Below are 14,323 nucleotides of genomic sequence, written 5' to 3' on the forward strand. Positions count from 1 at the left end.
TAAAACACTGTTAACAGAGCAATAACAATGTCTGATGCATTTGCCTAACAATAGCTGGCTATATTTTATACACTAAAAGGGAAATGGGACGGTTTCCTAGAAACCCACTATTTCACGAGCTCTTTTTTTAAGCAAAAAAAAAAAAAAAAAGAGGATTTAGAAGAAGAGAGGTTGGGGTGCTCAATTAATCTATTTCTAACTCAACTCCCACCACTGAAATCGTCTATGGAGGAAAAAGTTCACCAGGAAAACACACAGTTGTTTGGCAGGCGGGTTTACCTGCAAAGCCCAGGATCAGACTACCTGTGGGTACTGCTTGTTCACTGGCTGCCACCTGGCCTAGGAGGGTGAGGTAGGGAGATGAGGAAGGATTCTCCTGTTTTCTAACTGTAACTTTTTGCACTGAGCAGCTCTGCCAGGGGTCAGAGAGCAAATGAAGTCCCCTCCCCGGTATGACACACTTCCGAAGGGAAAGACTGACACAAACCAGACAGAGAATTAATAAAACATGAGGACAGTGTTGGTCTTGTTCTGGGCTATTACAGGAAGAAAACTGAAACACAAAAGTAGCCTTCAGCATGGCCGGCCAGGGAGGGGAGAGCAAACGGGGTCCTTCCTGGTCCACTCTACAGTTACAATTCCAGAAGGTCTGAAGAACATGGAGGCTCTCCAGAGCAAAAGTGAGCAGATGACAGGCGAGACCCAGGCCTGCCGACCACCCTCCAGCCAGTCCACCTGTACAAACCACATCAGAAGACACATGCCTCATGGGAGCTTCAATGCCCACAAAGGACAGGTAGGACTTTTGTTCTCCAGGCCTGGTCTGAGAGAACCACACACCGCATGGAGCTCCGTTTATCCACAACACACATTTGGAAGCAATCGAATTTTACCTCAGGATCACAGTCCACTCTCAGGAATATGGTAACTTGCTTATTTATTTTCTCACAGATCTCTTGCCTTTCAAATTTCAAAGGCTTTATAATATTTTTATTCTAGATCTTACTCTCCTCACACATACAAGTATCAAAAGGAGTATCTGAGCAGCAGCTGTGGACTCCACCATCGTACCTGACATCAAACCTGAGCTGGAAAATAATAGGTGTCAAACACTTCCTCAGAGCACACGCTCCGACAATCCCCCACACAAGCGGAATAAATGAGACAATTTCATTATATTAAAAGACTAGTTCATTCTTGTTTTCATGTTTTTCCCCAAAAAAGCTTTCAAGCAACATTCTCTGTAGCTCAAGTTAACTTTTATAGGCCCACACACAACCCCAATCCAACAAAAGGCCTCGAAGGATCCTTTTCACCTCATTTCCAGGGGGCACCCCTTTGATGAGACCTAAAGAGCCATAACTTTCCAAATTGTTTCCTTTAAGGCCTTTTCTTCCCACCCGCCACAATGAGGGGCTGGCCCAGGAAGGGGTTAAAGCCCTCATGTCAAACTGCAAACTCGGGCACTGGCCCAGAAGGGACATGGGAACCAGGGCAGGCGAGTGATAAAGGCCGGATTGTAGCAGCCCACTGAATTGGAAATGACTTGTAGGCCTAATGAAACAGAACTTTGGCAGTAAAACAGAATGAAAGGAATGAGACAATAAAAGGCTGGAACAAAGGGTGCAGAGTCGTTTCAGCTTAGCAAAATAAGCTCACTTTGTTGTTGGGGAAAGCCAAAGCCGATTAGGATACACCAATGACTAAGCGTAAGTCTTCCAAACTAATTACACAGTTCACCATGTGAAGTATAATTGGAAGCCTCCAGATGCGGGCTGCTTTGCTTTCACAGGAGTTATATAAAGTGAGAATTACCTAGCGAGCTCGGCACTGAGCAGCCCTATCATCGAGGTGAACAGCTGAAAGGTGCAGAACTGCTCCATCCGGGACGAAACCGAGAATTCATTAAGTTTAAAGGCCTCTTTTTGATCTCCAAAATCCTATAAGTGAGAAGTTAAGAAACCAGTACTTGAAGGAGGGGCCTAAAGGGGAAAAAGAGGAAACCCAGGCATACGGAGTTTCTTTGATCCCAGTGCTTTTTAATTACCAAGCTGGGCCCTTCCGGACAGCTACGCAGGGAGAAGGGTGGAGAACAGGTCGATTGATTGTCTGGGTCTGTATGTGCATATCTAGAGCATCATTTACGTGCCATTTTTTGGAATGGTCTATATACATCATTCCCGCATGTATGAAATCGTGAGCATAGATAACATCCACCAGGAAATCTGAAGCAGTATAATAAATTACTGTATATCAACATTCTTGACAAATGAACAAAACCTGCTCCCTCTGAGTACAGGGCAGCTTAGTGGTAAAGTGGGAGATGAGGTTTTATAAACACTGAAAAGGGGCGAGGGCTAGATTTTGCAAAAATGAGTGACTCTCTAGGCTCTACCCAACATGGGCTATGCAATCTTGGACAACTCACTGACCTCGCTCAACATCAGTTTCATCATCTACATAAAAGATATTCCACCTACCTCACTTGACATCCTTAAGAATCAAATTTTTAAATGCATTAAAAAGCTTAGCACAAAGCACACACTCCTCTAATTCAAAAACATCAGCACACAGTAAAACAATCTTTATAGTAAAATCTGAACTTCACAAATTCTGAGTCTTCACTAATTTAGATCTAGAACATACAATAGGGATTCGGAAATACTCTATGGTTTTTCTGGATCTTACTCATAGGATGAAGATTTCAGTCTATCAATAGCAGCTTTTTCCAAATAGAGAATCCTTTCACTGTCCCTGCATCTTCAAGTCCAAAAATTAACTCTATCACGGTTATGACTGTTTTGCTCATTATATCATGCTCATTACTATTGATAATATCTTGTTTTGGTTATATCTTAGACATCTCTCTATCCACCTATGTATGTTTATTTAAACACTTCCCAAATTATTGAATTTTCAAGCTTGAAACCAACCTTAGGAATAACCTACTACAGGGGTTGGCAAACTATGGCCCACGGGCCAAATGCGGCCCACCACCCGTGTTTGTAAATAAAGTTTTATTAGAACACAGCCACACCCAATTGTTTATGTGCTGGCTATAGCTGCTTTCTCCATACAACAGAAGTGAGTAGTTTTGATAGAAACCGTATGTAGAGCCAACTGCAGAGCCAAAAATATTTACTATCTGACCCTTTACAACTTTTCCAACCCCTTCCCCCTCAGATGAGAAATGAGGTCAAGAAAGAAATGGCCTGTTAAGGTGTCACTGTGGGGTCACTGCACATTCAGGCCCAGCTTGAGGGCCTGGAATACCTTCTACCTTACCTTTCCGCAATGACAGCACCAAAACTGCTACTTACGGAGTGAGGATGGCCATCCAAGTTAGCAGAGTCCTTATGCCAACAGCCGCACTGCATGATCTCATCTTAAATATAAACAAGTAACGACATCCCTAACCTGGGGGGGCGGGTAAATCTTCTGGGAGGAAGGTGGGAGAAAAGCACAAAAGGGTTTACAAGCCTCCAATTTGAGTTATTTAAAGCTCTCGGTGTGTCATTCTGCACCCACCGCACTTACAGTAATGACATATTTAAACTCCCTTAGCTCAGCCCCATGATAGCAGTTCTACCCATCTTGACTGCCACCTGAAATAAACAGTTAAAGCAGCTGCCACCTCAGGCAAGATGGGAAGAGGGAGAAGAGAGAGGAATGACAGCGAGGGAAACCTAAAAAGACGGTGGCAAACCCTGAATAGAGGCTGTGGAAGGATAGAAAGTTCTAGACTCAGAAGAAGAAGCAGAGTGTGAATTCTGGCTGCCATACTGCCTTACTTAGGTGACCTTTACTAAGACTTAACCTCCTTGACTCTTACTGTCCCCCTCTGTCAAATGGGCTGGATGAGACTGAAATTCACTGTGCAGATGAAATGAAGTGATGCATGTCCAGGTTCCCAGCACTGTCCCTGGATACACGGAAGGGCACAATCTTTTCCTCTCCTTCATCCCCCCACCCTAAGTCCACCCTGTGGATCGACTAGCAGTTGGAACAGGACCTAGAGTTCAGGTTCTGTTATGAGATAAGCCTTCAGGAGAAATCTGTATCCAGCTCTAACCTTCAGGAGGCTATGACCTTGAGTCCCAGATTCAATCCTACCGAGACTCCATCTAACAATCTACCAGATCCCGGAGAAGAATTAAATGAGGTAACATAAGTCAATGACCTGGCCCAGCATCCAACACTTAGTAGACACTCACTAAATAATAAAATTACACCTCACTAATTTGCAGTTTACCAACTGAAAATAGCCCCGAGCAACTTAATACAGTCAGGAATGTGTACGTGCGTGAGTGTACTTCATCAGTATATATACAGGTGTGTGGGTGCATGTGTGTGTGTGTTCTACTCCTTCAACCAGAATATAAACTACTAAAGGGTGGAATCAGTTTGTCAATCTATCTGTTACCTCCTTCCACAGCCACTGGACTTACTCACTGCGCCTACGGCCCAGCAGCAGAGTCTCCCCACTTTGATCATTTTGGACTCGAAGGATACCAGAAACCTGACAGGTGGTGGGTCCCGCCCAAGGCGACACAAATGTAGCACTAGCCACCAGCCAAAGGAGGAGTAAGCTATTCTGAAGACAGACCCAGATAATAGGCAGAGCTATGAAACGAGCTACTAAAACATGAGCAGAGAGAGTGTTATGGTTCTTATACATTCAAAAGCCTCCTTAGTCCTTTAATAAAACACTTGATAAGTTGACGCATCCTGCTGGAATCCACAAATGTTACTGCCAAACTAACCGAGCGGCTTCAGAGCCGGCGAGGGCCATGCCAGGGAAGACAGCGTGTGACCGCCTCCCAGACAAGAGGACAACTGTCTTCAGGGCAGCGATGGTCACCGCCAGGGGCTCGGCCACAGCTTGCAGAGCCTCCCACTGCTGACACGCTGGGTCACTACTATAAGTGTTAATGAAAAACGACAGAAAGACAAGAAGAAAGAGAGAGACAGACAGAGAGAGAAACCCAGAAGTGGGACTGTGCAGAGATGTGGCAAGTACAAGCCTGTTCGGAATACGCTAACAGCCCATCCGGGCAGCATCAACTTCCCTGACACCCACAAATAGGCCCAGGAGATTCCAAGGCAGGTTACGGCTTGAAAAAGAAATCCCACCTCGTGTTTGCAAACACTACCCCCGGCCTTGTTTTAAAGGCAGAACGGTAGCCAAGAGGGCTCACCCCCCAGAGCCTTCCATTACGCAAGCTGGACCTGTCTCATTAAATTATTTCCAATCTCTCTCCAGAGACAGGGTGGGGCTGGGGATGGACAAATCCCCCTCAGTGCTTTCAATCAGCTTTGAAGAGAAGTCCTATAACATCCACGATCACCAACACACTCAGCTCTTCTTTAGAAGCGGCCAGAATGAATCAGCCCCCAACCGGCAATGCTGGACAGTGCCGTGGGGAAGGCGTCTTTCATAACCGACCTGGCAGGGCAGTTAAGTGCCATTCGGAATGCAAGGCTGGGCTGGAGAGGGCTGGCTTCTCTTTGTTGCACGGTCTCCTGTCCATGTAGAAATTGATTAATACCAGAGACTGGAGAATCTCCATTTTGAGGCTAAACAGAGGTCACGGCACTCATCCCAGACAGTAGCTCACAACTGGACACACCTGGGTACAGCGTCATAGCTGCCCATGGCCTCGGGCAAACAGCTTAAAGCACAGAACTTTCAGACTGCCCAGCGGGCGGCAGTATCTTTGTTCCACCCAGGGCAAACATGACAGCCATCACGGGGGGAAATGAGTGACAAAGCTTAGAACAGGTGTGCTGTCTTCTCACGATGTCTTGGCGTCCTCTGCCACACCATCCCTTCAGCAGGGGCGGGGAACAGACAGACCTGTGCAGAAGAAGACTGTCCCACATCTGGGCTCCTGGGACTACTACTGAAAGATGCAGGAAGCAGAGGGCCAGTGCAGCCACTCACCTGCTGGCCTCCTGGGACCCGGGAGCTGGAGGAGGGGTACCACACAAAAGCCAATAAGGGTCAGCCCCACACAAGCTGCCCTGTTGGAGCCCTGGGGCAACACAGCCATCTGAGGAAAATGTCGCCCTCAGGAAGAACCCACTGTTCAAGGCCCTGGCTCCTCCTACCAACTAGAAAGAGGCTGAATTAAGCACATCACCCATGGTTACCTACCCTGTCTGTCTGTCTCTGTCTGTCACACAAACACACTCACACTCCGTTTCCTGACTGATTTGGGGCGTTTTCTGTTGCTCCCAGCCTGTTCCTGCAGCAGAGCCCAGGGGATAATTTTACTGCTGTCTCACAGATATTCTGACAGGTACGGGCCCAGCATGTCTCCCAAGTTTCCTTGGGCATTTGACAGGGCAGGGTTCGGCTGCAAAGGGCCCCGGGGAGCCTCCTCTCTCAATGCATTTTCCATAAAGACAGAGAATGAAGCCCAGCGCCGACTCACAAGCCTCCAGCAGCTTCTGTGGGAGCTCCTGCCCTGTGACTCACAGCCAGCTCCCAGCCCAGGCCCCACATGGCCAACAAACTCGAGCATAACCACACTCAAAAGCCACTCTGTCTGCTCCTGTAGGCACGCGGGACACCGTGCCGACCGCAAGCCGGACTCTTCCATCCCAGCTCCTGCCGAATTTCACTTAAATCTTGACGGCCCAGTTCAAGGACAAGGTTCTTGAGGACACAGTTGTGGCAAAGGCAGGGGCCATGGCAGCCACTTCTAAGGACTGATCAGGTTGCTCCAACCCCACGCACCTCTTACCTTGCCAAACTGCTCGAAATATTGCTTTACATCTTCCACCACTGTGTTCGCAGATAATCCGCCTACAAATATTTTCTTTGTTCTTGTGACCATCTGCAAGAAATGACAAGAAGAGAACATGGGTTAACCAGGTTAGCTGAAGCAAGGCTTGCTAAGATGCTGAAACAAGCCACTCTCCACATTTCCCTAGGAAGGCAATTTCAGATCCAGGCTCTTTACCCGTCTCAGGATGCTGGAGGCAGTCACTCCGCCTATCTCAGGCCTTTAGGCCACAACCTAAAAGCTCGAGTTTCATACAGACACAGAGGGGACTTCAGAACCTCTCTGGGCATAACACCCAGCTTCATTCTGATGTACTAGCACAGAGAGAAAAATCGCATATCAAAGCTATTTTAAACCTAAGAGACATCAACAAAACATAACTATGTGCATAAAAATCTGCTGCCCAGAAACTACCCATAAAATTTGTCACTAAGAAACTCACATGTGGGCCGGCCCCGTGGCTTAGCGGTTAAGTGCGTGCTCTCCGCTGCCGGCGACCCGGGTTCGGATCCCGGGTGCGCACCGAGGCACCACTCCTCCAGCCATGCTGAGGCCGCATCCCACATACAGCAACTAGAAGGATGTGCAGCTATGACAGACAACTATGTACTGGGGCTTTGGGGGAAAAATAAATAAATAAAAAATAAAAAAAAAAAATAAAAATAAAAATAAAAAAAATAAAAAAAAAAAAGAAACTCACATGTAATTCAAAAATAGGTGTGGACTGTCTATACTGAGCTGTTCTGGGTGCCAGTATATGGCTGTCAGCAAGACAGATGCTGGTCTCACACACAAGGACCACCTTCCAGACTCAGCCGCCAGTCTTCCCCTCTTGATTTCTCATGATTCACCTTGATTAGTCTACACTCAGTCAAGCCCAGTTAGTCTCCAGGTCTCCACACCTTTGTCCACACAGGTCCTTCTCCTTGGAACGCCTCTGCACTCCTCAATTTCCCATGGCAAGTTGTAACCAACCTCCAAGATCCAATGTCCTTCTCCAAAATTCAAAATATCTATATAGTCGCCCCATCCAGAAGCTGCTTCTCCCTCTTCTGAACCCCTCTAACATTGTACCCCTCTGCCTCTCACGGCATGCACGCCTTTCCACCTGGTGCTAAAGTCATGGATAATCCTGTCTTCTTTACTTCATCCCTAGAGGGTAAGCTCCTGACTCCTCTCGGCAACCCCCCGCAATGCCAAGTATAGGGCCAGGTGCACAGAAGCCCACACCAAATGTCTGGTGGGTGCAAAATGAACTTGTGTGGCCACATTTCAGAATTCCACCAGTTCCAAAGCAAAGGACAAAGGAAGCTCAATGACATAAACTGTTCAGAGCAGGGACCAAAAATCTTACATGTAGGAACCAAAAATGAAATTAAGCACATCACCCATGATTATGTACCCTGTCTGTCTGTCTGACTCTGTCTGTCACACACACACACACACACGCTCACACTTCGTTTCCTGACTGATTTGGGGTGTCAATAAATTTTGTGTGTGTGTGTGTGTGAGGAAGATTGGCCCTGGGCTAACATCCATGCCCATCCTGCTCTATTTTATATGTGGGACGCCTGCCACAGCATGGCTTGACAGGAAGTGCATAGGTCCGTGCCCAGGATCCGAACCTGCAAACCCCGGGCCACCGAAGTGGAGTGTGCTACGCCACCAGAGCAGCCCAAGAAAATAAATTTTATTCTGAAGACCGAGTTTAGGCTACATGAAGTTTCTTTAGGTTTTTTCTTTTAGCGTCAAATAAAAAATTCAGAAACTCAGTGGGTAGAGGGTCTCACCAGTTTGGCTGCATATAATGAAAGCACAGGTCTTAACTCGAATACTGTCACAATGTATATGTGTATCAAATTATAATGTTGTACACGTTAAATATCTTACAATTTTGTCTGTCAATTATACCTCAATAAAGCTGAGGGTAAAAATGTTTGATGAGAACGTACAAAAAAATGCAAGATTGAAACTCAAAAATAAAGGAATGAGACAAATCTTGGAACATATTTTCTTAAGAAACCTGTTCTACACCTTAACTTTATACAATGATGTATGTCAATTATTTCTCAATAAAACTAGAAAAAAATTCTTTAAATCAAAAGTATGTTGAAGTTCAATAGTTTTATAACTTGGTTAGTGGATAATTGAGATATTTAAACAGTTACAAGTAAAATAAACTATTTATAATAAACTATTTAATTATAAAATTAATATAACTATTTATTTATAAAAAATAAAAATAAATTAAAAAGAAACCCACAATGTCACATATGTCTACTACAATTTGATATGCAGTAGGATATGTAGGTACAGCGGCCATGGCTGCCTGGATCACTGTTATCGCCAAGGCTCCTGACTCGTTTGCTGAGAGAAAGAACCAACCAATCCACCTCCAACAGGGGAGCTGCAGCTGACTGACACCTGCGGGTACAGCGGTTACTGACAGGCTGTGCTGAGGAGTGTAGAAGGTACTGGAAACCCGGCTTCTGTGTGTAATCTGGGTGTGACCCTGGACAGGATTCACTCCTGAGGTCTGGGTTCCGTCCTCTGCACTATGAAGTCCTGGATCAGAGCTCTAGGTCCCTCCTAATCCTGAACTCACATGAATCTGTAAGCGTGATGCCCACGACACAGGGAGGCTCCCAGACTTCAGGGAGCTCACGCTTCAGCTGGCAGCTCCCCGAGGGAACACATGCCACTGCAGTCCGCCAACTGAGCCCAAACTGGAATATCCATCCAGTGGACTTCCGCACTATTTTAAGAGGACATTGTCCTCATGACTCTGCATCACTCCTGCCAGCTGTGAGAGCCATGCAGTGGTTTGCACATGTGTTTAAAGCCGTGATTTACTGTTTTTTCGTCTCATTTCAGAGAATGGGAGATTAGATGAGATAATGTACATGAGGATATTCTATGAAGACGCCATCAGTGTCCACACCGCCAAGCTCCAAGAGCCTGTAGTTAATGGGTGGGCATCTTATTCTGCTCCTTATTGTCCACCTCCCTTCTTATCCATTCCTTAAGTCTCCCTGGTGGATCAAGGTCACCTTTGCAGTGAAACTCCATCAGGCCCTCTCCAGATTTAAATCTCTCCCTATACTCACTAATCGCCAAATTTTACTAACCTAACTTTTCCTAATGTATTTATTCAACAGATACATTAAGTGCTAGGAGCTCACATTCTAATAGAATGTGGAATTTAATCCACTATAAAATGGAGACATAAAAATTAGCCTACCACACAAGGTTCCTATCAAGACTAAATTTAACGCATGCCAAAGCGTCTAGCGGGACACCAGGTAGATGCTAAATAAATGGTCACTGCAACTGAATCCAAAGTCAATTACCAAACTCATCCTTCAAGCTCAGAATAATGTGCAGCAGAAAGATACCTCATACAAAGTTTGATAAATCAACTCTATTGCCCCCTTCTCTTCCACTATAATTTCAAAAACACTTGCCTGCATCGCTACATGATTTCAGATGGGCAAAGCCTCCCAATAGTTTCATTTTAGATTTTTCATTCCTGCTTTTTACCCCAGCCAAGTAATTAAATCTCTATAAAGAAACACTAATGTGATCCACAAACACGCACTAGTGGAGTTCTCGACTTCAAGAAACTCTGGAGAGGCATTCTATAAAACGAACCCCATGGTCTCATATATATATGTGGTTGAGAGCCAGGTGGGTCTAGAGCAGGCCCTATTTACATTCCAAATGTTCACACGGACCCAGAGAATTAAACAACCAACATGTCTTTGTTCCAAATAACAGAAGTCAACAGAATGTTCACTCCCCAGGAGCTAGTTAAATGGAAAGGTCCCCTCTTACACCCTCCATCGTTGCCCCACAGCCATAAACTTGCCAAGACAGAGCCCTAAACACCAGGGCAGACACCCAGTCATAAATCTACACAGTCCCAAAAAAGTCTTTAAAACATTTTTTTTTAAAGAAAGATGAGAAATTCCAGGCTCTAGACAATGTGCCAAACTGTCAGAGTTACTAAAACATCCTCTCCAGGAACCAGCTCAGATACAGTGATGGATCCCACTCTTCAGCAAACACTAAAAGGGAACTGGTTTCATCCAAACCTTCCAAACATGAAAAGGCCAGTGGGAAGACGTGCAACACTTGGTTAGCTGCTCACCGAAGTCTCGGCTTCAGGAGAGGGGAGCACGGCTGGGGGGTGACGGGGATGTGCACGGTGACCTCTCCCGCCAGGGGCACGCTGGGGGAAATGGGAGTGATTCACTCTGGGAGTCCTGACGGCATTACTGCTACATAGACTGTGGACTGCTCGATGATTTGCATTCTGGAGAGGGACACAGGAGGCAGGCAGAGGACTCTAGAATCACACATTCTTCCCTCCATTTCCCTTCCATCTTCAGGGCTACTGAGGAGGGCAGGAAGGGGGCAGGACTGGGATGTCGTGTCCAGGACCTCAGGAGGACTCAGTGGACGTCCTCCAATTCCCATCAATACCATCAAGGTTTCTGTGTACGTGTGTGCACGCATGCATGTGTGTCTGTGCACACATGCGCGCGCGTGTGTGTGTGTCTGTGTGTGTTTGGGGTAACTCTCTATTCCCAACCCTTGAGTCTGGCTTCTGTTTGCCCCAGGAACCATCCAGGAGCCCCAGAACTTTAACTGCCTTCTGACCTTGGACATGGTGAGCAGAAGTTACCCACTGGCCCCTGGCTTTGCAGTCCTTTCATTATAGAGGATTTCAAAATCCTCTCCACTCACAGTGGAGAGCGCCAGCTGTGTTTTCTTCCTGTGCTAGGTCCTTCGGCTAACTGTTTCCTAACCCACAGCCTTCACCCCATACAGTACTTAGCCAGACAAGGTGTCGGGAAGCCGGCTGCTGCTAACCAAAATGCTCAGACAGCCCCGCTGGGCCCACACAGTACACCTAGATGGAAAGAGCCGCCCATCTGTTCCAGAGGGAGCTCAGTCCAAAATCCATTTGTTAACTGATCTTAAATTTCCTTTGCTTGGAGTTTTTAGCGGAGGGGTTGCAGAAAATACTTTGGTACGTGAATGCTTTCCACTCTTAAAGACATTAGATACTCACCCAGAGCCCTGCCCCACTTGGGCACAGCACCCTCCCAAACGGACGCCCCTGCTTTCATGGTTTAGGGCGGCACGATGGGAAGTGGGGTGCGTGTATATGCGTGTGCGGGTGTCCGTGTGTAGCGCTCACAGAGGAGGGGGCAGTGTTCAGGCTCTCACAAATCATTGCTGCAAAGTTTGCATCTAGACCCATAATTTAACTCAACAACACTGCTCTCCGCACACCTCTTGGCTCCACCAAGAAAACCCCAGCACCCATTCCAGCTCGGAAAATTGCTGTTTACACGTAAGAAGCGGCCAGAGCCGACTGCTAACTCCAGTGGCAGAGAACACTCCACCTTCCTGTCTCTAACCAGAGAGCTGGCTTTTTTGTTTGTTTTAACTGTCAAAAATTTTCTTTTAAAAAATGTGTTTCCATCTGAAATGGTCACTCAGAGTGGGGCCACCAGCTGTATTTTTATAAAATAGGATAAAGCATATGAGTGAGTGTGTGTGTGTGAGAGAGAGAGAGAGAGAGAGAGAGAGAGAGAGAGAGAGTGTGTGTGTGTGTGTGTGTGTGTGTGTGTGTGTGTTGAAAGCAGAGGGTGGAGGGTATTAGAAAAGAGAAATTACTCTAAAGACTAAGATTGAAGGAGAAAACTTAGCTCCAACAGCATTGGCCCAAAGATATTAGTTGTCACACGAGAAAACAACAAATATTTCCTAATCTTGACAAATGCATGGACAGGCAGGAAATGGCTCTGGAGAGCTTTAAATGGGTACAAGAGAGGCCCAGAGAAATTAAGTCAGCTCTTGCCATCATCAGGTTCCTGAAAAGAGTTCAAATTCCCCTTGGTGAAAATACACGAGCCATCTTCACTGCCCAAGAGCACAGGCTCGTTTACAGATGCTCTCCCACCTGTGGGAACCCCAAGGTGGAGGGAGCCCAGGAAAGATGGTAGAATGCTAGCACTGGGCGGGATCTTGCAAACCTGACTATCCATCATCCCCATTATGCAGATGGAAAAATTAAGTCCGACACAGATGACTCACGTGTCAGTTAAAGGAAAGGCAGAGTGACAAGGGACAACTGATATGCTGGCAGATACCACGCGATCTCCTCCCAGATTCTGAATTTGGTGAGCACTTTGTTCTTCAGAATCTGGGATGAAATCACGTGGTATCTGCCAACATATCAGTTCTCCCTTGTCGCTCTGCATTTGAGAACTAAGCGCCATCTTCGAATGGCAAAGAAGCTCCAGCAGAGCTGACTGAGGTCACAGAAGTCCAACGCCAAGGCCCCATTCCCCAGAATGTTTCTTCCAAGGGACCTCCCCTCTGAAATTTCTATTCCTCCGAGTATTTTTTTCCATCCTCTTCCTAAACTATCACTCTTCCCCCCTCACCACCACCACCACCATCACCACTACCACCATCACATCTGAATCCAGTGGCAAAACTCACTTAGCATACAAAATCAGAACACAGGTCAGGTACTGGGAATCTTCTCCAAATGTTTCTAGAATCTCATGTGGAAAAGAGACTGTAGGGGGTTGACTAGACTCCCCCCAAAATTCACGTCCACCCAGAACCTCAGAATGTGATCTTATCTGGAAACAGGGCCTTTGCAGATGTAATTAGTAAAGGATCTCGTAGGGTAGGCCCTACTCCAATGACTGGTGTCCTTACAAGAAGAGGAGAGGAGATACAGACCGAGAAGAAGGTAACGTGAAGACGGAAGCAGAGACTGGACTGAAATGTGTCTACAAACCAAGGAAAGCCAAGAATTGCCAGCAGCTACCAGAAGCTGGGAAGAGAGGCAGGGGACATGTTCTCCCTCAGATCCTCCAGAAGGAACCAGCCCCACCGACACCTTGATTTCAGACTTCTGGACTCCTGAACTGTAAAAGACGACGTTTCTGTAACTTAAACCACCCAGTGTGTGGGAATTTGTTATGGCAGCCCTCGGAAACTAAAACAGAGACCTGCTTGGGAGAGGCCGTAGGACACCACAGCCTTGGTCTCACCTTTTCTTGGTGACAGTGGAGCGAGAGTCCAGATAGAAGCTCTCCACCATCATGGGAGAGAAGAACCCACATGTGTGACACTCTGAAACTGCCCAAGGAGGGCAGGTCACACTCATCACTTGCATACCTGCTACGGCAGGGGCCATGGGGACAAGTCTCTGCCTCAACAGGTTAGGAGGTGAAGGAGTAGGGAGAGCCAAGCAAACTGTAAGGAGAAGCAACCCAAACGCTGTCCAAGAATTTAAGCTCCTGATAAACGTGTCATAAAAGCAGGGCCATGGTTTACTTGTGGGCAGGTTCCTACCTAATAAAATTCACGAGGCTAAGAAAGGTCCTCCTCCCCCATGGAAAGCCCTTGAACCTGTGTCTCCTTCATGCTCAGAATGCTCAGCCTTCACAGCAGACCCACGGTGGGCCAGGCCCGGGCACGAGTTGCCTTACTTAGGCTTC

The 14,323-nt window shown here is 46.7% G+C and overlaps 1 protein-coding gene across 8 annotated transcripts in view; it reads right to left on the reverse strand.

The window, feature by feature from the left end:
- Positions 1-14,323, reverse strand: part of MSI2 (musashi RNA binding protein 2) — a 390,565-nt gene that overhangs the window by 251,816 nt on the left and 124,426 nt on the right. For all 8 annotated transcript variants that reach the window (XM_087440933.1, XM_087440934.1, XM_004434758.3 and 5 more), the window contains one exon: positions 6,750-6,842. In XM_087440933.1, coding sequence (XP_087297059.1) covers positions 6,750-6,842 — 93 coding nt within the window. The remainder of the gene's footprint in view (positions 1-6,749; positions 6,843-14,323) is intronic.

This window comes from Ceratotherium simum, chromosome 16 (assembly GCF_057802395.1).
Source record: "Ceratotherium simum simum isolate JZ-2026a chromosome 16, ASM5780239v1, whole genome shotgun sequence".
NCBI lineage: Eukaryota > Metazoa > Chordata > Mammalia > Perissodactyla > Rhinocerotidae > Ceratotherium > Ceratotherium simum.